The sequence below is a fragment of the Argopecten irradians genome, chromosome 4, assembly GCF_041381155.1.
Source record: "Argopecten irradians isolate NY chromosome 4, Ai_NY, whole genome shotgun sequence".
NCBI classification, from domain to species: domain Eukaryota; kingdom Metazoa; phylum Mollusca; class Bivalvia; order Pectinida; family Pectinidae; genus Argopecten; species Argopecten irradians.
The window spans coordinates 26,942,898-26,969,117 of NC_091137.1; the positions used below are offsets into that span (position 1 = coordinate 26,942,898).

At 35.2% G+C, this 26,220-nt stretch overlaps 1 protein-coding gene across 2 annotated transcripts; it reads right to left on the reverse strand.

The window, feature by feature from the left end:
• Window positions 1-5,388: 5,388 nt before the first annotated feature.
• On the reverse strand, window positions 5,389-25,395 carry LOC138321132 (tetratricopeptide repeat protein 28-like). Of its 2 annotated transcripts, XM_069264572.1 has the most exons (21): window positions 25,272-25,395; window positions 24,806-24,989; window positions 24,350-24,559; window positions 23,755-23,932; window positions 21,870-23,377; window positions 20,333-20,676; window positions 19,361-19,993; window positions 18,633-18,802; window positions 18,177-18,401; window positions 17,598-17,745; window positions 16,805-16,977; window positions 16,087-16,190; window positions 15,003-15,228; window positions 14,132-14,217; window positions 13,450-13,607; window positions 13,042-13,162; window positions 12,841-12,906; window positions 10,799-10,875; window positions 10,301-10,379; window positions 9,713-9,727; window positions 5,389-7,958 (listed from the first exon to the last, which is right to left on the reverse strand). In XM_069264572.1, exons 2-21 carry the CDS (start codon window positions 24,908-24,910, stop codon window positions 7,713-7,715), a joined length of 4,872 nt encoding a protein of 1,623 aa, XP_069120673.1. In that variant the 5' UTR covers window positions 24,911-24,989; window positions 25,272-25,395; the 3' UTR covers window positions 5,389-7,712. The 2 variants fall into 2 exon arrangements, with proteins under 2 accessions (XP_069120673.1, XP_069120674.1); XM_069264573.1 differs by lacking the exon at window positions 9,713-9,727.
• Window positions 25,396-26,220: the final 825 nt, after the last annotated feature.

The window sequence follows — 26,220 nt, forward strand, 5'->3', positions numbered from 1 at the left end:
ATCTGGGATGACGTCACAATGCATAATTCGGAATTTTCTGTTGGATATCGTGTTTTATTATATGACTGGTGCTTTTGCTGTATTTTAATTGGCCAATACGTTTCTCAGAAGTATTCATCAAATGCGACATCAACCCCGAAATCGGCGGCAAAAAACACGCGAGGTTACTGGACTCAGTTCAGACACCTCTCGCGAGTCCAGTAACCTGTGTCAAAAATAGATCGAGGAAAACTCCATTGAGATGTGACGTCATAATCACTTTTGACGTCGGGTCGTACCCAAATATAGCGTAACGGGAGTTTCCCTCATTCAATGACGTCGGGATAATCTGTTGTGACGTCATTATTATATTCGGCAACATATATATTATGGCGGAAGGCAGCAAATTTACTGCGATCAACGGTGATCAACTACAAACTTCAATTTATGGAAAACGTTCAAGAATGCCAGACGGGCTGCTGTTGGTACAATATTCCAGTTCTACCAGTCTACGCCGTTAGCAAGACGCATTTGGATATTTACCATATACTACATGTAAACAGAAAGATTGCAGATTTCGGTTTTTTTGTTTTGTTTTTTTTTTTTTTGTTTTTTTTTTGGTGGGTTTTTTTTTTTTTTTTTTTTTTTTTTTTTGAAGAGTCGGGTAAATATCATGTAAGTGTCATATAATAAAACAGTTATCGACCTATTTTCAGGTGGATACGGTGAGTTTTGTTTGTTTGTTTGTTTGTTTGTTTGGTTTTTTTTTTTTTTTTTTTTTTAGGTTAGTCTTTTAGAAGAGTCGGGTAAATATCATGTAAGTGTCATATAATAAAACAGTTATCGACCTATTTTCAGGCGGATATGGTGAGTTATCAACCCTCGAAAATGATATAACCCTCGGCCTCGGGATATATCACTTACTCGGGTTGATAACTCATCGTATCCACCTGAAAATAGGTCGATAATTGTATAGTATCGTGGCGGGAAAGTGTAGTTTCAGCTAATCAGGAGAGAGCAAAACACACAGTCATATAATAATATACAGATATCGAACTGTTTTCATGTGGATACCGTGATTTATAAACTCGAGGAAGTGATATTACCCGAGGCCGAAGACCGAGGGTTATATCACTTTCGAGGGTTGTTAAATCACCGTATAGACCTGAAAACAGGTCGATATTTGTTTTATTATATGGCATTTACATGATGTAAACCATTTGACTACATGTATATGCACACTTATTTCCTCTTCATGATATTGAGTAGCCCTTCTCCCCGATACTCAATAGTCCTGTAGAATAATTTCAAAGAGAAAAATGAAGGCATATAATATCAATAAAATAGAGGAAAATACACACAAAATAATGGCAGGGTCACATTGAATCCAGTAAACCATCTGCTTTCCGCCACATCTCGCTGAATGATGACGTCACAATATATTTTTGACGTCACGGAAATTCCCTTTACGCTATATTTGGGTACGACCTGGATCCATTGGAATCTTAGATCAACCTGTGAAGTGATTGTTACGTCATTTTATATGACGTCACAATGCAAGATTTCTATATTTGGGTACGACTTTGGTGTCTGGAATCTTATATTAACTTGGGATGACGTCACAAGGCATAATTCGTAATTTTCTGGTGGATATCGGGTTGTATCGTGGCGGGAAAGTGTAGTTTCAGCCAATCAAGAGCGAGCAAAACACACAGCCATATAATAATATACAGATATCGACCTGTTTTCAGGTGGATATGGTGATTTATCAACTTAGGAAGTGATATTACACGAAGCCGAAGGCAGAGGGTTATATCACTTTCGAGAGTTGATAAATCACCGTATCCACCTGAAAACAGGTAGATATCTGTTTTATTATATGGCATTTACATAATGTAAACCATTTGACTACATGTAAATGTGCATGTATTTCCTCTTCATGATATTGAGCAACCCCTCTCAATACTGACCCCTCTGAGCAACCCCTCTCCCCAATACTCAATAGTCCTGTTGAATAAATTTCGAAAAGAAAAATGAAGGTTGATAATATCAATAAAATAGAGAAAACACCACGTAATACATTTTACTTCACAATGCAAGATTTCTATATATGGGCACGACCTGGGGGTTTCGGAATCTTATATCAACCTGAGATGACGTCACAATGCATAGTTCGGAATTTTCTGGTCGATATCGTGTTGTATCGTGTCGGGAAAGTGTAGTTTCAGCCTATCAGGAGCGAGCAAAACACACAGTCATATAATAATACCTTTTACTGTATTATATGTGACTAATATAGCACAGTCACTTATAAGACAGTAAAAGGTAACTAATGGAAGAGTTACACAATACGGGTGAGTATGTCTCCGGGCATAATCCCATAATTATAATGAACACACAACCTGTCGAAATATTTCATTATTTTGTTAATCAAAATTACGAAAAAATCCCACAAAATGAATATGAAGAGAATTTTAGCCTCTATTGATGCGGAATTAAACACATCCACAGAATTTCTTTATATATCCCAGATCTAGTTTTTCCTCCTTCTTATGAATGCACCATTTTAATAAAACTTATCTTCAGCATTAACCCAAATTCCCGCTTTCTGGAACCTTGTTGTTTTTGTACACCACTTTTGAATTTAAATTTCCAAATTATCTACACTAGTTTTACTCTTATTTTGATAGTGTTTCAACAATATTTCAGAATTTCACCTAAATCCCATTGGCTTCTTCAATGAAATTGCACATGGTATGAAGATACAAGTGTGCATAATGATTTAGTATTTCCCAATAAATCCAAGATTATCCCTAGAGATGTTGAAATTTTTAAATCCTCCTTATTCAATGAAAGTTCTACGGGGCACCGACTGTTTTGAACTGGCTTAGAAATTACTGTTATATGCGATCATTGTAGCAAGACACCCCTCATATCCCTTCATCACAGTCGATGGACATGATGATAGTGAATTTACAGATAGTTGTCCAACCCAAAAGCATGCTTCATGCATTCCGTTCATCACATATAACCGCGGCAAAGGTTATTCTATGTGTCCATTGTCTATATTAGATTTGTCATGGTTGAATGCATATTGATAGAGTTACCCAAGCTCATATACAAAGACAAAAAAACTGGCTTAGATTAGAAACAAGAGGCCCAAGAGCCTTAACAGTCATCTGACTACCTTGGCAATAATCATATAGGAAATTAATTAGATATCATGTCATGGTAGCCATCTTCGATTTGGGATCAACCCGAGATGTAAGAACACTTTGACAGGACCATGTCAGGATCATTTCATGCAAGTTTCAGCCAAATCGCACCGTTAGAACGTGAGAAGATCAAATTGTGTTTTCAAGATGGCGGCTGTGGCGGCCATCTTGGATTTCGGATCGACCCGAAAAATAACAACACTTTGTCAGGACCATGTCAGGATCATTTCATGCAAGTTTCAGCCAAATCGCACCGTTAGAACTTGAGAAGAAGATCAAAATGTGTTTTCAAGATAGCGGCTGTGGCGGCCATCTTGGATTTCGGATCGAACCGAAAAAAACAACACTTTGTCGGGACCATATCAGGATCATTTCATGCAAGTTTCAGCCAAATCGCACCGGTAGAAGTTGAGAAGAAGTTCAAAATGTGTTTTCAAGATGGCGGCTCTGGCGGCCATCTTGGACTTCGGATCGACCCGAAAAATAACAACCTTTTGTCAGGACCATGTCAGGATCATTTCATGCAAGTTTCAGCCAAATCGCACCGGTAGAACGTGAGAAGAAGTTCAAAATGTGTTTTCAAGATGGCGTCTGTGGCGGCCATCTTGGATTTCGGATCGACCCGAAAAATAACAACACTTTGTCGGGACCATGTCAGGATCGTTTCATGCAAGTTTCAGCCAAATCGCACCGTTAGAACTTGAGAAGAAGTTCAAAATGTGTTTTCAAGATGGCGTCTGTGGCGGCCATCTTGGATTTCGGATCGACCCGAAAAATAACAACACTTTGTCGGGACCATGTCAGGATCGTTTCATGCAAGTTTCAGCCAAATCGCACCATTAGAACTTGAGAAGAAGTTCAAAATGTGTTTTCAAGATGGCGGCTGTGGCGGCCATCTTGGATTTCGGATCGACCCGAAAAATAACAACACTTTGTCGGGACCATGTCAGGATCGTTTCATGCAAGTTTCAGCCAAATTGCACCATTAGAACTTGAGAAGAAGTTCCAAATGTGTTTTCAAGATGGCGGCTGTGGCGGCCATCTTGGATTTCGGATCGACCCGAAAAATAACAACACTTTGTCGGGACCATGTCAGGATCGTTTCATGCAAGTTTCAGCCAAATTGCATCGGTAGAACTTGAAAAGAAGTTCAAAATGTGTTTTCAAGATGGCGGCTGTGGCGGCCATCTTGGATTTCGGATCGACCCGAAAAATAGGATCATTTCATGCAAGTTTCAGCCAAATCGCACTGGTAGAACTTGAGAAGAAGTTCAAAATGTCAAAAGTTAACGCACGGCGAACGGCGGACGACGGACGAAACATGACGACTATAGGTCATCGGGATGACCTAATAAAATGAACTTTATAAACACAAAGACTAGCTATGTTTTAAGTAAGAGATAAGCCACAAACTGTACAATATGTTGGAGAAAGAACAGATCTCGGCTCTGACGGGCCTCGATACAGTTCTCTACACATGTTATACAGATTTTGGCTAATATCTCCACAACATAAAGCGCTTATTTTATTCTCAACGGCCTAGAAGAGATTCAATGGTAATTCTTTGACATTTCATATTTGTTTTCTTTTACGGATCGACGAGAGCTAAAGTCCATGGTAATTAATATGTTGTCTGTCAACATCATAGAGAGCTATAAATGTTAATAGAGAACAACCAACTAAATAATTTTACATAGACCACAGTGTTAAACTTTGTTAAAGTTTTGTACTGTATAATTAAAACAAAGGAATATTAGTTAGCTATTGTGTTCTATTATTTAAGTCTAGGTTCTCATATAACACTAGATAGAAAAAAAAGTTTGGGTCCTTCTGCTCAAACTCCAACCAGGGTAGCTTCATTGAAATCAGGCGCATTTTGCACGAAAAAATCCTGAAATTCTAATGTTTTTACCTATTCATTAACAAAATTGAAATTTTGAACCTAAATCTCAATATGAATTTCCAAATTCATATCATGGTTATCTAGGAATAATTACCTTTCAGAAAAGATTTTTACTTTTGAAATTCATATTTAGCCAGCCAATCAGCGACCGGGTTAAAATTCTATCCTGGGCTCAATCTTGTATACACAGGGGCCATTTCGAAGGTCTTTTTTATTTAGTTGGTTGTTCCCTAATATGTTATAATGTTTTCGTAGTGACTTGAATAAAACAAATCAAAACAACACAGAAAATCAAAAATAAAGAATATTTATTGTATAAATCAATAAAATAATTATCATTAAACAACAAAGATTAATTTGTGTTCCTATAAAACAAAATCAAAGTATTATCTATAATGTTTGATTAAGGTAGTTACCATTTTCAGTTTCTTGTAATTTAAAAATTTTCTTTATTTTAATCGCAAAATACTTCCATATTAAAACAACACGCTGTTTCGTCTTGTAAACCCACCCAAAAAAATCCTGTGTCAGTACTTATTCTAACGTAAACTTAAGTTCTCTTATATAAAATGTGCGTTAAAACGTGTGGTCATTACAGAGGTGAAATATCAACACGTGCAATACTTTCTGCATCGAATAAATTTGAGCAAACAATACAAACAGGACAACAGGATAACACACAGCATCAGAGATAAAATAGAAGAAACACTTTTCCATGTGTTCAAATTGTGATATAATGTATATTGTAAATCAAATTATTTTTACGGCAATTGATTTTCGCGAATATTAATTAACCGCAAAATAATCGAACGCGAAAATCAATTGTTTTAAAGTATGCTGGGTAATTATCAAACCTCTTACTGAAATTAATTGCTTAACACAATAGGACATCCGTAATATATGTTCTAATTTACAATTAGCACAACCATCATTCCATCTTGAAAAAAGCACTGAATTTAAGATCCCTAATAAAAATTCAATATATAATTGAGAAAAATAGCCACTGTTCATACTTATAGCTTTAAAAAATCTCCATGTAAATCATTCGATATACATCACTTTGTAATAATGCTCTCGAATGAAATGCCTGTTTTCCTTCCTTACAAGTCGACATGAAAGAAGATTTACTGCTTATTGTTATAAAACGTCACTAAAATGGGCGTAAAATGAAAGACATCTTCAGTGAAATAGATAATATTGAAAACGAGCAAAAATCGAAAGTGTCATGTTTTGTAAATATATACTATAAATAATGGCCATAAAATTATATGTTTACTTACAAAATACAATATGTCGTAATATAGTGATATTAAGGACAGTCAATTCTATTAAAAATACATTTTTTCTTGATACCCATAATGCTATTTAACAAATTCCTTTTACCAAGAGGACGCTCACTATTATTGTATTGATACATAGCCTCACTTTAACCAATATTAGAAATAGACAAAAAATAATATACATTATATTGATATGAATGTTATATTGTTATATGTTTTGTATATGGAAAAAGTCGTCATACATGCAATGCCTTGTGTATAATATTACTGCATGAAATTATTATTTGCATTATCTATTTTTCATTTAGTTTACGTTATTTACAATGTTATAAAATCTCTTGATATGTCGCCTGCTGCGCGCGTTCTTTTATATGTTACATTTTTTGTATTATATTGTTATTACATATACAATTGCAAACGTAACATTATTTCATGAAACAATATTTTATATTGACCGGTTTACTATTTCTTGTTCAATCGAGAAACAATCATATTGTCATCGTAACATACAACGATGTTTGTCACACAAACAAAGATAATTACAAAACATTTATATACATTTTCATGTCATATGTGCTATCACAGAAAAAAATAATACAATACATTTTGATTTCAGATTTAATTTCATCCAGAAAACAAAAGCTCAACAATTATCAACACACCTAATATTTATCACATAAAAGTACAGTTATTAGCACATCTAAAGATAAAATACCGATATGATTAAACATTTTGGCTGATTTTACCGTAAACATAAAACACATAACTAAATAGACTATCACAGTACATTGTATATAAAAAATAACAAATATCAGATCTACCTTCCAATTGTTTGGCAATATTTATATCACAAATATTTATATAATTATGTATCTGTAACAGTAGGGAAAATCTTTATACCAATAGGTTCATACAATCCTGTGATCATCTCGTTTAAATAGTTCTATCACAAACACATTGCATCACTTCCACATTTTAATACGTCTGTTGGCATGCATGGTGCTTCTTTGCAGATCAGAACCAATCCTTCCTGTGTCTATTTATATTCTACACGAATCTGTAGTATACGAAAACCTCAAAGCCAACACGCACTACTTAATACTTCTCTTCTGATGTAAATGATGATGTAATTCAGGATAATGTATAACGTGCTAATATGAAACAAGTGGGTATTGTCTAATTACGTCTTAATGTCATCAACATGTAACAATGTCATTCTACCGAAAATTGTGTTTATTCAGTTTAACCCCTTTAATGAAATTGGTTAAACCATTGCTGCAAATAAATTATAAATCATACAATACTTCAAGTCTACCCCTGTGAAGTGAAAGACCTTCATGTACTCTGTATATAAGGGAGGTACAGTTTCATCACGTCATTGCGATGTCTCAGGTCTATATTATTCAGCCTCTGCTGTAAAACGTATTGAGCATAGTCCCGTCTCTGATCCACCTCCGGAATACCCATCATGTGCTCGCGCTGAACGGGTATTCTCTCACGTGATGCACTAGCACCTGGCAGGACTTTCACTTTGGTCGGCGTGGTGCGCGGACGACCAAACTTAGAAAGAGATTCGTTGGCCTGGAAAACAGCATACACTACATTATTACATGGTAACAAGAATTATTATTTACTTGCATTAAATTCAATGTACGGGACAACTAAAATAAAATTCGTGTTAAAACGCCGAATTCATTATAAAATCATAATCCGAAATCGAATAGACATATGTACGTAAACTCCTGAAAAACAGAAACAGACGATAAAACGATTTGGTCTGGTTGAATATTTCTCATTACTTCATCGACGGCATAGGTCATATAAATCTAGGTCACAGCGATAACCGTCATATAAATCTAGGTCACAATAGACAGACAATATAAATAAAAATCGATAAAAAAATCGCAATTCAGTATCGGATGGCAAATATTTAGGCTATTAACTTATAATTACAATAAATAAATACAATTATCCCCCATTTGATAGGAAGTCTTAAAGATATATTTACTAGAAAACACGCAAAAACACAAATGCAATGTATACACATTCATTTCATCCATAGTCCTTTTATTTGGCGATATAATGACTCCATTGAATTTACAGCCTATTTGGCTTTTAGGAGTGATAGATTCGCTGAAAGTGTCATCGAAAACAAATGATACAAACATCATTATTATTAAATAAAAACTAATATATCAAAAGACAGACTACATTACAGGGCGATTTCCTCATGGCGATTTATGCTCAAAAATAGTATCAATGTTGTATTGATCAACAATGATACTATTAAAATACTGAACAAAAGACACAGATCAGAAAGCAGACAGTACGAAGATGACACACAGCAGTATGAAAGGAAAACACCATACGGAAAACTAATGATAATAGCAACAACACAACAACGAAGTCAGCCACAAATAAACAAAAACCAAACAAAGCGATAACAGAAATCAATAACACTAATAGAAGAACTTCAATTTAACAAAAAACACAACATGCATAGATTTAAAGAAACGTTTTATTCGATAGTCACTCATTGACTACTTTTAGCATTTTAATTTTAATATGGTTGTTGTGGCAGTTTCACTTTCCATACACCACTCAGGGTTTTTGCCAGCTCACCACTATAATTATCAAATTGAACTAGATTTTTGAACATTATTCTTTCGTACAAAATCATTGTCTATGTACACGATATATCATTAAAATTACCTTATGTGTTCTGAAATGACCATTTCTGAGTGCGCTTGGGGCAAAGAACATACACAAATGTTCTGTCTAATGGCAATATATATTTTTAATACCATTTTCAAAGGTCCCCCACAAAATAGCACATATATTTGCTGATCAATTCATCCAATTAACAATAAGGCAATATAACAGCAAAATACAATGTCTCATGTATATTCGATGTACATATATGACACTTCAAGCAGCACAAACATAAAATGTGTATGAAATGAACAAAAAAGTGATTCCTGATTTGACACTGTCAACAGTAAGTATTTGATTGCATTACCAACACATCTAGTGGTACATACAGGAATAAAAATGTATTTAATGATGATTAGTTTTATCTTTCGACAAGACCATGAGAAAGTCTGGTAATCATCGATTAGTTTTAGGTTTGTATGTACGTTTTTTTTCTTTATGGGCAAAATCAAACAAGCTGGTTGCCTACTGGAAAGAGAGAAATTTTGTATAAATCATGTCCAAGACCTCCAAGCAAAGTTTTACTTTTCAGATAAACTTTGTACTTGTACCTGGCAAAGTTCAAAACCTAATCAACAAAATAAGACAATATCCACTCGATAATATGCATGCATTTAGCTTACCTTGACAGATTCCGACTAATGTATTTAAATAAGGAGTTAAAATTTAATTACACCAATAGAAACTACTCTTTCATTGCTGTTTATTCTTTATCAGACATCCCATTTATAGACTAAACATTGTATTTTGTAATGAACATCGTTAAGGTGTTAGCATCAACCAATAGTGAAGCGGTTATCGTAATGATGGTAGTATGAAGGTATTGGCATATCACTTCAAGGTAAAACATATATTCTACTGATGTAACTCAATGATTCCATCTTAAATGAATTACTGATATCAAATTATTAGATGACCAGAACTTAATATAAATAATTTGAAACGTTTCAAATGAATTTTAAAATTATTATCTAATTACCAACATCTATCATTTGGTAGACTACAACTTCTTCAACATCAACTTTGTTGGCCTACTTTCATAAATATATTTTTGGGATTACTTCATCATGTTTTAATGTTCTCATGGTCTTTTTTCCGTAAAAGGGTCACTTTTCTGACAGATGTTACTCTATAAGCTTTCCTGTTTTACAGAAACATCGACTGACGAAGTTTGAATGAGAGATTTAGAACACATATGCCAGAAGCCTTACCTGAGCCACAACAGTTATCTGATGCCAGGTCCGGGCTCTTTCCTGATACTCTGTGTATCGCTCATCAAGGTCAGATTTCCTAGAAATCAAACGGTGAAATTTCTATGAAATTCATATACTCTAACAATATACTTTATATCTGAAAGAAGGAACTTTGTCTTAACTAAGTAAAGATTTCAACAACAACTGATTTTTAAAGCCATTTAATTATTTTTATGTAATTTTATATAGCAAGTATCATTGTGCTAAATTAATTATGTCAGTCGTTTATCCTTGTTGTTTCTAGATTTAATGAGACGCTTACTATTGTTTTATTTTGTATGGATAGTTCTTGCTGGGTTTTGTACAACATTTATAATCCAGGTAACTACATTTGATAATAAGATTTTATAAGACATCATGTTAATAAACCTGGTCTTATGTTAACTTGATTTTTAAGATTCTTATCTTTGTGCTTACTATCAGAAACTTAGATTCATGTTACCCAAAGGCACTTACCCACGTGCTAACTTGACTTTCTCATCCATCTCATCAGCCTTTTCTGCTCGACTTAACCAAGGTGTACTCATTCGTAACTTTTAAAAGAAAACAAATATAAACCATATGAAATATAATGTCTCAAATTAAGTAGCCCTAAATTATGGCAGATTAAACAGAAAAACAACCAAATTTTGTCTCGACCTGGAGAAAGAAGCCATAGCTCACCTTATAAAAGGAGCCATCAGGAAAAATTAAGTAATTTAGAAGGAACAGGAAAGAAAATATCCCAAATGAAGTTGCCTTTACAATCAACATGTGCAGCAAGTATTATTTTGACACCCTGTTACCTGCAGAACCAACAACAAAGCCTGCTTAAGTGACCTCATGTTTATAGTGACTAATTCAAAGCCTGCTTAAGCGACCTATGTTTATAGTGACTAATTCAAGGCTGCTTAAGTGACCTCATGTTTATAGTGACTAATTCAAAGCCTGCAAAGTGACCTCATGTTTATAGTGACTAATTCAAAGCCTGCTTAAGTGACCTCATGTTTTATAGTGACTAATTCAAAGCCTGCTTAAGTGACCTCATGTTTATAGTGACTAATTCAAAGCCTCAAGTGACCTCATTAAGACTATTCAAGCTGCTTAAGTGACCTCATGTTTATAGTGACTAATTCAAAGCCTGCTTAAAGTGACCTCATGTTTATAGTGACTAATTCAAAGCCTGCTTAAGTGACCTCATGTTTATAGTGACTAATTCAAAGCCTGCTTAAGTGACCTCATGTTTATAGTGACTAATTCAAAGCCTGCTTAAGTGACCTCATGTTTATAGTGACTAATTCAAAGCCTGCTTAAGTGACCTCATGTTTATAGTGACTAATTCAAAGCCTGCTAATTCAAGCGAGCCTGCTTAAGTGACCTCATGTTTATAGTGACTAATTCAAAGACTGTTTAAGTGATCTCATATTTATAGTGACTAATTCAAAGCCTGCTTAAGCGACTTCATGTTGATAGTGACTAATTCTACTCTTGCAATATCATTTGTAAAACGACTTTTACGTTTTCCTTGTTGTCTAGTCTTACTTGTGAAAAAAACATATATATTGGCTTAAAATTAATGTTATAATATCATCAGATATCATAACTTATAATGATGTTGCTTTCAGTAACATAATTGGCTAGAACAATGGTGCAATATCACCTATCAATGAATATAGATTCTCACATGTCAAATTGAAATTATTCTTTACAACTCATGTCGAATTTATCATTGTTCTGAATGGATTTCAATACAAATTGTTCTCTCATCATTATCGTGTTTGTTTATACATTGTAATGAGCTCTATTGCTTATTTTTTTTCCAAGGCCTCAACCTCTAATGGAATTGATCTTTAATGATGCTCCACTGCTGACAAATGGTACTTTTTCTCTATCAAAAACAGGAGCAGACAATATAGTATTTTTCTCCAGTTACAAAAGTTATTTACATTACACCAATATCACCATTGACAAGTTTGAGCTTCTAATTTTACTTCAAGATAAAAACTTTAAAAATAATTAATTGTATCCCCAAAAACATCCTTTGCACTGTGTCCTTTATGGAATTAAGTACTTATTGCGCAAGCACCAACAGAAAAATGAACTATTTTATATCATTTTTTGTGTTAATTAGACATATATATACACAATTAAACACCAATTATTGTTAAAATGATGAGTATTGTTTATGCTCTCTTGGCGGTGGAGCATCTTCAATAAAACAAAACTGTACACTAACTTTTTCTGCGTGCGATTTACTTTTGCTAATGTTTAAAACCACAAACATACATGAACCTTTATTGATATAATGATTTTTTTTAAAAAGGCCTTTACAACTTATACACAGGTGAGACTTATTGTCAGGAAAATACGGTATATTTGCATTTAATTTTCAAATTCGCGAACGTTAATATCTTTGCACACTTGTGTTGGATTAAAAATCTCGAAATTGAGTAGCTGTGAAAGGAAGTTGGTTTACCATATATGTTGTTTATATATGTTGTAGAACTGTTTACATTTACCTGGTTCCTTGGGAGCAGAAGTGGAGTAAGAGAAGGTAGGCGACCAACCTCCTGTAACATTGTAGGCTAAAAAAAAAATCAAAGCAAATATGTAAAATATTTCTAGAAATATTGCAATGTCATCTTTGCTTGTCAAAGATCGAGAAATACACCAAATATGCATTTTTTCGAATAAAATGACTGACATATATAAAGGCCTACCTTAATAGCCTTTGTTGTTCCAGGCTTCCCTAAGAGATTGACATCCAGTCTGTACAATAATACCTGACTCTTATAGGCACTCAAGGCTAGGAACAGTTGAAGGACGGCGGTCAGCAGGGTCCTGGAGGAATGACAGAAGAATAACTTAAGTATCAAAACAACATTGGTTAACATGCATGTAAGTACTGGTATCAATTCTCTCTCTCATCTATCAGAGACGTTTCTTTGTTAAGTTAGATTGCTTGTTTGATTTCATCTAGATTAACAAGCATGGTGTAAATTCCATGGCTGTTGTTGTAAAACAAAATTAATCAATATTGTTTTATCAGTAGATTTGGTAAATGAAATGTAACAGCTCATCTATTAAAACATGCAGTTTTGTAGTTAAGATATTGAGCTAGGCCTTACTTGTTCTGAGGTGTACGATTAAAGTTGAGCAGGAGACCAATTTGATGGAAGCCTATTGCGTTGAGAGTTTTTTTCACTGATGGATTTTGCCACAGAGGCCTCACAGAAAGATCATTAACCTTTAGTTGGATTTCAGGAGCATGTTTAGTGATGCTTGTCTGAAAATTAAGGAAATACGTGTATCATTCACTACAACAAATCTCGTTGATTTCAATATACAAGATTAATCTAAAGCAGTGGTACAGTAATTATATGGAATAATTTTGTGAAGATTCATTATGGTATCAAAGGATATTCATTAAGAGCCATAGCCAATGCATTGCTGCATTCTTCTGTCAAGTTGTAGATTATTTATGAAACAAATAAATCGTAATGTCTTAGAAAATCTGCTGTATACGTAATAGTAGAAACAATGAAATTCATTTAATTTGTGTAGGGTATATAGATTTACCATGCAGATATATAACAAATAATATGTCAGGTGTTCAAATTATATTTCATGTTAAATAATTTATTTGTGCAACATTGCAGAATACACACTGTATATATGTACAGAAAAATTATTTTTAAAGTTGTGCGATGTTGTAGAATATCTACTGTATACATAATGATAAATGATTGTGCGGCATATTTACTGTATTACACTAGTACAGACATCTGTAAAGGTAGACTTGTAACGTACCAGGTCAATGATAAGAGAGACCATGTCCTGTGACAGAGGAAGCATGCTGTGGATCCTCTCTGTACATGTGGTATCCTTAGTGATTTCTGTAAACACATACTCCCATATCTATAGGACATACAGGCCATATTATCCAATGAATCACAACAGGAGTGGCTATAGAGTCAATACTTTTTAACCCATGAACAGGGCTATTATAGATAGCTTTTTGTTTCAATGGGAAATCAACTATCAATTGCCAGATTTTTGTTTGTCCAAATATACTAGCTCATTACTTATGAAGATGATATTTTCTTGATAGAGTTGAAAGATAACAAAATCATTAGCAGGACAGGAAAACCAAAGTATCTAGAAACACACATACAGTAAAACCATCTCAGCAACCATCTCACTGTAGCAATTACTTGCCTAATGAGAATACTTATTTTTTGAGGGGGTGGGGGTTCCAAATAACCACTTTCAATACAATTTGACCTTTAATAAAAAATACCCTGATGGCTATAAAAGTATTTTTTCTCTTCATCCTTTGGGAGATTGTCATTGAACGGGTTCCAATACAGTATCACTAAATATCAGTTAGTTAAAAACTCAGTTTACTAGTTAGACAACGGAAATCAAGAAATATAATGAATAATAAACATTAAGAATTTCTAATGGATAAAACAGTCACAGAAGTTCAAATATCATCAAAAAATTATTTGGACATTGGTATCTAGGGAAGGTCTTTCTGAATTTCCTGTGAATCGAACAGCAGGAGCTGCCATTTAGGCAGTGAATAATGTAAATGTTTCAGTCATGCTATCATGGTTCTATAAGACACATTGCTATTATAAAAATTAAGGTAATGGCAAACTAAATCCAGTTCACTCACCACTCACTGCCCTCAGAGCATCATAACAAGGCACAAGTAGTTCATCCCTGTTCCAGTGGGGATACACCACATAGGGGTTAGACAGGGTGGCCCCTTTAGCCTGGAAATGGAAGCCGAGACACTTGAGTAGGTCAAGGCCACCAATACTTCCTGTAAGGTGTAGAGACAAGTTTGTTGTCTGTTGGTTAAGTTCCTCAGTATGGAGTCTCTTCAGGGAGCTGTCAAGCTGGAAACAAAGAGACCAATTACCGAAGCTATCATACCCAATATAATGTATATCATATGTAATAATATCAATTTACGTCCATATGTGGTATGATGGTTTTGTTAAAATGTTGTCAATGCTCAAATTTCTGGGTTTTTGGGTTAAGTTAATTTGACAGCCAGGTTCATGTAAGGACGTGCCAGGTTTGTTAGTAGAGGAAAGTCAGAGTGCCCTGAGTAAAAGCACCGACCAGCTGTCAGTACCTAGCAACTGCCCCACATGGGATTCTAACTCAAGACCCAGAGGTGGAGGGCTTGTGGTCATATTTGTCGAGACATCTAAACCACTCGGCCACGGTGGCCCAAAAACTTATTAGGTACACTAGTTTGAAATCTATATCTTAAGCATCAAATTATTATGTTTGATATGGCCTAATAGGAATAAAGGTCATTGAATATAAACCCACTGAATAGCATTTCACAAGCTAGGAATAAACAGCCAAAGGAAATACATGATGCTTATTTTATCAAGTACATCAGTGCAGAAAGAATAGCCAATGGAAGTCGCTGTTACTTAAGTAAGTGTATAAGTTCTGAGGGAATATCCAACGAAAATGCCTGTTACCTTACCAAATCCATCATTTCAGATAAAATAGCCAATGAAAATCCCTGTTACTTACCAAGTCTATCAGTTCTGAGAGGATATCCAATAAAAATCCCTGTTACTTACCAAGTCTATCAGCTCAGATAAGATATCCAATGAAAATGCATATTACTTACCAAGTCTATCAGTTCTGAGAGGATATCCAATAAAAATCCCTGTTACTTACCAAGTCTATCAGTTCAGACAGGATATCCAATGAAAATGCCTGATACTTACCAAGTCGATCAGCTCTGGGACAACATGTGGCTGCTTGGTGTGGTGATAGAGTATAGTGCCCAGTAGGGACTGCAGAGTAAGCAAGTGATCCTCTCTTACAGGCACTGCAACCAAAAACATCAACATCACTTCACATTATCTAAAGCTAGGCTATGATTGCAGATGTCTATTTAAGAAAGAGCTAAATATTAATGGCAAAGGAAAGTTAGAATTCCCTGAGAAGAACCATAAAAAAATAGTCAATAGTTAGTGTCCTCACATACGCCTATAACTTACAAAGAAGACTTAATTCAAACAGGCACAAAAGCATACCCGAACAGGAAATATAATATCTGGTGCACAAGTACAATTTGGTCTCAATTTGAAAACTTTTGATGAAATGGCATTTGCAGTGTATGCAAAGAAGAGTAACTGTCACAAAAATGACAGAGCGTAACAGTGTGTGATGAAATCCACAAAATTTTACAAATTTTGAAAAACAGCTTAAAGAAGAATCAGATTTGATTCCAATGACAGAAGCCTTCTGCACAACTTGTGTGATGATATAAAGTTTGTGATTCGTGATTATAATTCAATGTTATGTGGTTATCACCTTTGGGCAGTGGATATAAAGTTCGTGATTCGTGATTATAATTCAATGTTATGTGGTTATCACCTTTGGGCAGTGGATATAAAGTTCGTGATTCGTGATTATAATTCAATGTTATGTGGTTATCACCTTTGGGCAGTGAAGACTTGGGGTTGAGTATCTCCTGTCCAATCTCTTCCTCTACTGTCTTCTCTGTTTTATCAAGCGTCTGGTCCAACTGGGAATGTCGGATCTCTTTCAGGTTCACCATCACATCCTTACCCACCAACAGAAACGGACACCAGTAGTACGGCTCGCTGAATCTATCATGGAAATTATAATACTGAGATGTACCATTATACATATAATACAATAGAACTGGAATCAAGGTTAAAATGGATTATTATCAATGTATATAATCTGTAAAGGGTTAGTGTCTTAATGACATTCCTTCAATCCAACGAGTAAAGTTTTATATTTCATATAATTATACCAAGGTTATAATCTTGTTACTTGAGCACAACACTAACCTAATTATATATCTTTAAAACATTAAACTCCATTTAGAACAAATCAATTTGGTTTCCTTTTATATTCATACCAATAACCAGAGACATGCATTTCTGAACAAAAACATATTGTCTCAAAATAATAAAAATTAAAGGACAAATGGCATCACTTTGGTGTTAATCCTTAGCCTATGGGTGGAAAAGAATTAGTTTCATTGCACTGAATTTTGTTTAAAAATGATACATGAGCATCACATGCTTGAAGGTTTCATCAGAAAATTTAAAAGAGTAAAAAATTATTGCCCAGACAAGAAATGTTGAAATGTTTACACAAATATGACTTATCATCTTGAAGTCAGGTTTCATGTGACAAAAACAGTAAAGAAATACAATAGAAGACATAATTGATACGTTTCTGTAGATATAATACAGACCTGTTGTCCTCTCTGACTGCCTGAAGAGCAGTGGTTGTTGCTGCTGTCAAATAAGTACCACTCTGTAGGTTAGCGTAGAAGTGAAAGTAGAACTTATTGACTGCTTCGTTAGGTAAGGGCCAGCCATACACAAGTACACACTCTGCACCTATATCAGTGAGTACATTACCAGTGTTACATATTTTATCTAAATATTTAGTGGTTTGATGATCCAAAACTCAGTCGCTCACAAAACGTTTTGTTGGAATAGCATATCTCAAACTATAATACAGTGACTTGTGATTTCTCTCCTCAATTAGGTGTAAGATAAAGTTTAGAATATTATGAAAAGAGTTTAAATGATGATCTATCAGTGGGCAATGGTTTTTTTTCTTATTTTTTCTTAATTAAGCTCATATAAGCAGAAAATCATCTTTGCAATGAACAATGATGTTAAATGTCTGTTCATCATGGAAATCAGATAAAATATACAGTAGCTGAGCTAGAAAATTAAGTTTGCACATTCCAGCTCTTTAATAGACTCTCAGATCAAGAGAATTGCATATTGATGATTGACCTTTAGTGTATAAATATACCTACCGGCTGCCAGGAAAGCACCAGCCAGTTCATAGCCAGGGTTGATGGTCTCTTTGAGACGGTAGGGACTATAGCCCACATTTAGTACGACGAGCTGGGCCGACAACTTTAGATCCAGAATATCCTCAACAGTGACTAGATAGGAGGACTCCTTAGGGGGCCCCTCCTCCAACTGGACGGGACTGGGGCTGAACACAAGTAATCCCTCCTTATAACACCCATAGGAAGCTGAAACAAGAAATCAATCACTTGAATACCACAGAATGTTTCAATTTTTTTTAGAACTTCAATTTGCCTAATGTCAGTAGCCTAATATCAACTCATATACTATTATGTTATCACAAAACTGAAGGAGTGTGAGAAATGTGATATACCTATAACCACCTTTGTCAACACTAATATAATATTCAGAACAAACCAACTCTAACACTGTAATGGACTAAATCCAGAAAACCTTACCTATGTGTAGGACTGTGGCCTTGGGAGCATCCTGTAGGAAGCGCTCCTTCGTGGCCTCGCAACCTGTGATGGCGTCAACATCTAGGTACGAGGCGATAGTTTTACACTCCTGACGTGCCCAGTCTAGGTCCAACAACGATGGCCTCCACTCACGCCCATGAAGCATCAGTCTGGAAGTATTCTCTTCTATAATGTCTTACATTTCGTGATTAACAACTTAATCAAATGCATCACATTAATCGAACAATAGAGCTTCAAAAGAAAGTGATATTGATTGAATGAGTCTGTCATTAAAGCTATTAAACTAAAGATACTCTTCCTAACACAAGATTGAATGATTTTTGATTTTTATATAATATTCATGATTAGTACACTTGTCCCTAAACTATAATAAGATATATGCTAACTTTGGGTAAGTTGATATCTTACACATGTGACTAAGATATCATCTTACAGCATAGTAATTGCAAAATTTCTAATTGGCAGAGTTCAAATGAAATTAAAACAAAATCTATAAAAAAATACACATAACTTTCTTTTTGTACATAATTTATCTTATACTTTTCTGAGAACATCATTAATCAGTTTGCTTTTCCACGCACATTCAACTATCAAAACCTACTTTTCTGGTAGTATTAATGTAATTCATATTTCGGGGACATTAAAATAAACTTTTTTCTGGTAGTATCAAACTTATTTATATTTCGGGGACATTTAAATAAACTTACTTTTCCGGGAGCATGGGATTACCAATCACCATACATCTGTCTTGACTGGAAACCTGCTCAAACTGGGTGATACACTGAGCCGAGGTTGTAATGTCAGTACCAGTTGAGGTCCGGGTGGTGAGAGTGGAGTAGTTGTGGATGTTTAACATCTTGTCTGGAAGTACAGGGTAACCTATAACTGGTCGCGGCGACAACACACTTATCGTTGGGTTCAGTTTCTCTACAGGTAAATGCTGTAAACTGGCTGCCTCCGTGCCGGAAAACTCAGAGATTCCAGGTAGAATCTGAGTGGACTGCCTTGTAGATACTTTATTGAGGTCATCCGAGAGTTTTGTGTTGTCTTTTACTGGCGTCTTTCCTCTGGACATGCTGGATGTGACAAGTCGAGGGTTGGACACCTTTTTCAGGTCTATAATGGCCTCAGACGAGGCCACACTTGAGTTTTCGCCGGGTGTCGTACTGGCAGATGGCATCATTAAGGACAACACTTTACTTAGACCACCCTTCCGTGCCTGTGTCCGTTCAAACTCTAAATCATCCTTCTCTCTTAAGTGATTAAGTTCATTGTTTATAACTTTCTCCAATGCAAGAAGACTTGGAAGGTAGGTAATGCGGAATCGGTCATACAGATACCTGAAATTTAAAATAAAATAGGAAAATATGTAATTTAGAAAATACTATAATAATTAATATCGAAATATGCAAACATGAAGAGTCAATTCTACTGGAATTTGTGTTAATGTCCTATTCACTTATAAACATTGGCTGCTGCGTTGTATATAAATGAAGTAGGTTGATTAAAGCCAGAGTTCCCAGTAAAAACACAATGACCTACGGCCAGAACCTAGCAAATGCCTCATGAGGGCTTTTTCTATCAACCCAGAGGGAATCAAGGACAGGTGGGAGAATTTCAGATACTTTCACCCATTGACCATCAAAAACCTAACATAAAAATGTCCCTTACGTAGTTACCTGGAATACCAGTCCTGTAGGATACCAAAAGGACAGTGATGGAGCTGTTTGTCTGGGATGATGATAAGAGGACTTTTAGGCTCCAGTTTTATCAGGATGTCCTCTACTGGAGCCAGTAACAGGTCAAATAGTCGGCGTGCTGGTGTTTTTAGGGGTTTTTCCATGGAGGCATCCTCTTCCGATGTAGTCTTTTTTAAGTCACTGTCAGTCTTCCCTAGCATCAAGTTTTTTTTCCTAACTAACTCCAGTTCCAGATCTTTTGGAGGTAAGCACCTGTTCTCACAGGAGCTTTGTAGTGACTTACGATCAGTATACTCCCTCATTTCATCTAAAGTGTCTTTTACCTGAAGGAGAATCATCCATGTTAAATCTGCTCCTTTGTGGTAATTCTGGTTTATTCTAATGTTTTATACAGCAGTACTTAAAATCTGGTTGTATTACATGATCTCAGGAGTTTATATGAATATTACATTCTCCAAAAGGAAAAAGGTTGGATATAAATAGTCCATCATATGGTAGTTTATTTTTAAGATAAAGCACTTTGACAGTCAATTTTCTACACATGAATGAAAAATGAAAATAATTATTTCCATTTGATGTTATTTTTAAAAACATACAATAAGATAATATTAATAATAAATTAATTTATTAAACAGGGGTGTTGAAATCCATTTGCCTGATGCCCGGGGCAACCAGTTTTTGAGTTTAAGGAAGTTGAAAATGTTGGTTTACTTAAAGTGTCACCCATTGATCAACATAAAATACATTATACAATATCATGTCTTCTTCATATTTATAATATATTAAAAATACTTTGTAAGTTATGTAGTTTCAGAAATATCCTTATTTCTCAACATTACTGAGTGAGTAATTCTTATGAGTATTATGTTTTTAAAGGACATACTATAATACAAAAAATCAGTCATGTAATTTTGCTTATGGTATTAATTGTTCAATAGTTACAAAGGGGAAGTATTTCACAAATAAATAAATGGTTTCCATAGACTTCACTTGGTGTTAATTATATCTTCTCATATACATTTCAATACAGAATGTATATATGTTAATAACCAAGTTGGAAAGGACTTAAATAAGGGTAGCCTGATATCCGATATATTCACTGTTTTAATTAAAATCAATAAAATCTTGTTGACATCGAAAATACAGAATGTATAATATAAATTAAAGACTACACTTTCACAGTTGTTTATATAGAGTGAATTCAATCACTGACTAATGACTATGGTAATGCTGTTCTATTTGTTGAAATTAAAAATGCGTAATAAGCCACAACCAATCACTGCCATGTTTTCAAAAAATTACGTATGTGCATAAGAAGTTAAGTTAACGTTGAACGACTAAAGGAAATTGGTGGTTGAGCTCTAGTCAATAAGACATGCTCATTACAATTTCTTGTGTCTGTGCACATGTGCACAAAATGAAACTAAAATAAGTTTGATCACACTTTAGTTTCACTACGGTGACTATAGCTTGTGATTGAAATAGCTCATAATTATATTGTTTACTGTATACTGACCTGCTGTACCATGTTTTTGTCGTCCTCAGCCTTACGAGAGTAGAACCGTACAACCCCTTGACCTGGCGCCAGTACCCACAGCAACAAGTGACTGTCTATCAGGGAATAGAACAGTACATACGCACTCTGCTGGCTCACTAAGCGATTGATACGGTCAGGGCTCCACACCTCAAGTACTGAACCATGACTATAACTGGTCAGCCCTAACGACAACGAGGCTAGGTACCCGGGCTGCTGTGTCAGGTGTCGTCGCCGGTACATCTCTGCAAATTGTAGACATTCGTCTTTATTGCCCAGTTTGGCTAGAACAGACTGCATACCATCGTAACACTGCGATAACTGTTGGTGGTATTCTAGGGGACAATGGGTATCTTCATCCTGATGTTCACGTATTTTCATTTCCAAATATGGAATTAATTTCGAAAAATGTTTCCTTGCTAACTCAATGTCCATCATTTGTGTGGAATGTTGTTTTATACAAGCGATGTTAAATTCACAGAGTGTCTGTATGTCAGAGTAGAAGTAGTCCTGAGCTAGGTCGTAGGCCTGCTCGTAGTAATGTATGCTATACTGTTTTCTCTTCAGATCACGAAAAGCGTTTCCCATTTTACACAAAGCAGTAGCTTTACCTCTATAGTCTGTCCGTATACATGCATTATACATAGCTTCATAATTCTGTACTGCTGCCTCATAGTCCCCCTTCAACATGTAAGTATCCGCTAACATTTCCCTGGATATTGTCATCATTCTAGTGTCTTTGGATTTGTCAGCGATTGCGATATATTGGTCATGATAGGTAACAGATAGTTTCCAGTTGCGAAGAGATGCATAAACACTTCCAAGACAGCCATACGCCTGAGCCACACCTTTCTTATCTCCTGCTTCTTTAGAATTTTTTAAATACATTTCATAATTTTTCAAAGCTTCTTTGTAGTTTCCGAGAATTTCATTGAGCATCCCTGCATTGTGATACGACTCACCAATGATTTTTCCAGTCAAGTTGTACTTGTCTAATAGGTTAGTATATTGCCTAGCATGAACCACTGCACAATGCATGTTACCAATAGACTTGTATGCAATGCTGAGATTCAGATGGAGGCCACATTGTAGCTCACGTGTCCAGAAGTCCGGAATATGATCCTCAGTTCCGAACTCCTCTATAAGTTCTGACTCGAGGTGTAGTAGTTTCTCGTAGTAAACTATAGCTTGGTGGAGATCGCCACTCTCTAGGTACAAGGTGGCAATGTTCACCAGCGCTTTGGTCTGGTAGATTTGTTCGTGAGTAGCTATGGCAGTGGACAAACACTCCTGGTAGAGACTGATGGCCTGCTCACTATGCTTCATGGCAGAGTGAGCATTAGCCATGGTTAGTAACACACGCATGGTGATGCCTTTCTGATTTGTTTGGAACTTCTGGGCAGATTCTAGTACTTTAACACAAATGTCGTATTTCTTTGCCTGGAATAGACATACACCAACCTCGCTCAGCTTCTTATAGGCATCCATATCTGTCAAACGAATACAAAATACAACTAAAGTTTTAAAACATGTGCAATCCATCAATAAGATCACAAAGCTGACTATGTTTAATAATAGATAACTACAACATTTCATTTTGAAAAAAAATTCTTCTTCAGCTAATGTTTCTCACAGCATTTTAGTGAAATAATCAATTGCTTAAATAAATCTGAAATGAAAAAGAAAATTTCTTTATTGTTCTTTATTGTAAATGTTATGTAATACTTATCTTATTAAAGACTCATTTGAGATTAATTTTAGGTACTGGTCATGTTTTCAAGCCAAAAGACTTCAAAACCATATTGTGGAAAATGGCACCTATATCTTGTCACCACTCTACAATGTATGAAGAGCACTAAGTTATTACCCAGTAATGTTTCAGCCAGATCTATGGACAAGTTACAAATGTTTCCAACCACAGCAGCAATGTGATCAGTGATGTCCTCGGCATTGTCAGGGTCAAGGTCGAGGGCAGTCAGTAAGGCATTGATGGACTCACGGTTTTGGTGCATGTGGAAAAGAGTAATTCCTTGTAGCTTGTAAACCTGAGATGTCAGATGATAAAAGGTGCACAAGAGACATAACCAATATTATCAAATGATTCATGTATAGTTCTTAATACATGTATTTTAATGTCAATTTTATTTTGTTTTTTTTTAAAAACATTTTTATCTCTAGATACCTTGTAAAAAGATCATGTACATCAAATATAGGGAGATATCTTATATACAATGCATGTTGTCAAATCCTTTGTCAAATTTTTATTGGTGAAATTTGTTGAAACTGAAACTGCACATAGAATAAAATGACATTGTAAATTTGTGGAGAAGGGAAAAGTGTTTCAGATATTATCTTTGACCACATTCTTTGATCAGTCTAGGCTGGAAAGTTCTGGGTAAACCCTGACACATACAGCTAAGGTAAATTTCATTTTTCCATTACACATCCTTATTATAGCCTACCTCTGGGTTGTCTGCCTCAATCAGAATCATCTGTTCTGTATCCCTGAGTGCCCTGATGAAGTCCCCCTCCTCAAGGTAGGCAGCTGTCCGAGCCATCAACACCTCTACATTCTTGTCATCTATTTCCAGGGCTTCATTGTAGAGTTTTACAGCTTCTCCATAGTCATGGATGTGCATGGCTTCATCTCCTCTCTCCTTCAGTGTCTTTACCTATGATGATAATTAACTTACACTTGTAAATCTCTGTAATAGTTTATCAAATAAACCAATTTTAGAGAATCTAACAATTAACTATCTTGCAATCTGTCTTTATTTACCATTTACATGTACTGAAAATATGCCTACATAATATTTCTAATTGTTTATCTTTCATGACACAAATTGAACATGGTACATAACATGTATGTATGATTTACACAAAATAGCAGTTGTAAACTAAAGTGAAACATGTGTCACCTCGAGGAGTTCCTCAGCCTCGCTGATTGGCTCGCTACCCTCAGCCAGGCTAGGCATACTGAAGCTGTGAGACAGGTTGGTACCAAAGTGACTCCTACTCTCCATAGTTCACTGTCTCTTATTCATGCCCTGTCTTAGTCAAAGACCATTCTGACACTCCGGATGCCAATTTTTGACCGATTATCTAATCAAATAAAATAAACAAAATGAGTAATAGTTATTCGTCATTTGTATTATATCGCAATCACGCTCAATATAACACTGATACATCACATTTATGTTGGATGAATCAAATATGTTGTTAATTATTTGGTTACATTGTCCATGTTCTGCACACTGGTTGGTTGCAGCAGGTGCTTGTTCAGTAGAGTGAGCTTGTTATCAATTCTATGATTATGAAGGTGAAAATTCAAAGGCAAACATATGCAATAAATTTCAAATGATGCACTTCAAAGTGACAAATTACCTTTTTATCACGACATTTCTAGAGGTTCGTGTCAAGCCACCATAAACATAATAGATCCAATGATCAATTTTTGGCTTTAATTCACCGGAAGTCCTCGTTACTATACACAACATTCAACGATAACTTAACATGAGTAAGTATAAAATATCAACCGAACCAATCGTATACGAAGAGTTGTCGTTCCTTCAACACTATGCAAACTGTGTCCGTCATCTGGATTATGGAATCGCGGTTTTAGAGACCCTCACTGGGACCGGGGCTGACTGGGACCGGCGCTTGTGAGGCCCATAAAGATAGATAACTCGTCTATGCTTAGAGCAATACTATATGTCTATATGTCTACTGTACACGTGTTAAAATACATCGAGGTTAACCTGATTTTTAAAATAAGTGTGTTAGTGTTATTTCGGACTGAAGAAGGCTCTATAGTGGCTGAATATATATTCCATAGAAATGATTTTGATTTTACTTTGAATTTATTTTGGCCTTTTATTTCGGATATACTAGCTTTATACCGTTTTTCCTCATTATGATTAAAATAAGTGATTTAGTGTATATTGATATTATGTATTTTGTCAGCTCTATACCCCTGGACTATCTCATAGTGAAATTGAAGGCAGTTCAGCCGAAAACATTTGACCAATCACAGGCCAGCAAAGATTTCCTTTGAAGACTACAGAGAGAGCGATGACTAATATCAAAGCCACACAGTCGACCACAGTGTACCGTTATACGCTCTTTTGATGTACATCAAATGACTAAATTACCTGTTCTATTCTGTTGCCTCCAGTTTTACTATGAGATAGTCCAGGGGTGTAGAGATCGCTAGTGATCGGGAGCCCTGGAGTATCGAGGATGGTATTTTGTAGCTTTATCTGAATGTTACTGATAGTTGTTTCTATTTTCTTGCATTTTCATCCACGTTCCCGCTGAGTTATTTACCAATGTA

What these genes read in the sequence shown, in the direction of transcription:
- LOC138321132 (XM_069264572.1), bottom strand. Translation starts at nt 24,910, where the DNA reads ATGGAGAGTAGGAGTCACTTTGGTACCAACCTGTCTCACAGCTTCAGT. An exon ending in TCTGGCTGAAACATTACTGG is followed by an intron (nt 23,378 to 23,754) that starts GTAATAACTTAG and finishes TTCGTTTGACAG; the next exon opens with ATATGGATGCCTATAAGAAG. An exon ending in ACAAAAACATGGTACAGCAG is followed by an intron (nt 20,677 to 21,869) that starts GTCAGTATACAG and finishes ATTCTCCTTCAG; the next exon opens with GTAAAAGACACTTTAGATGA.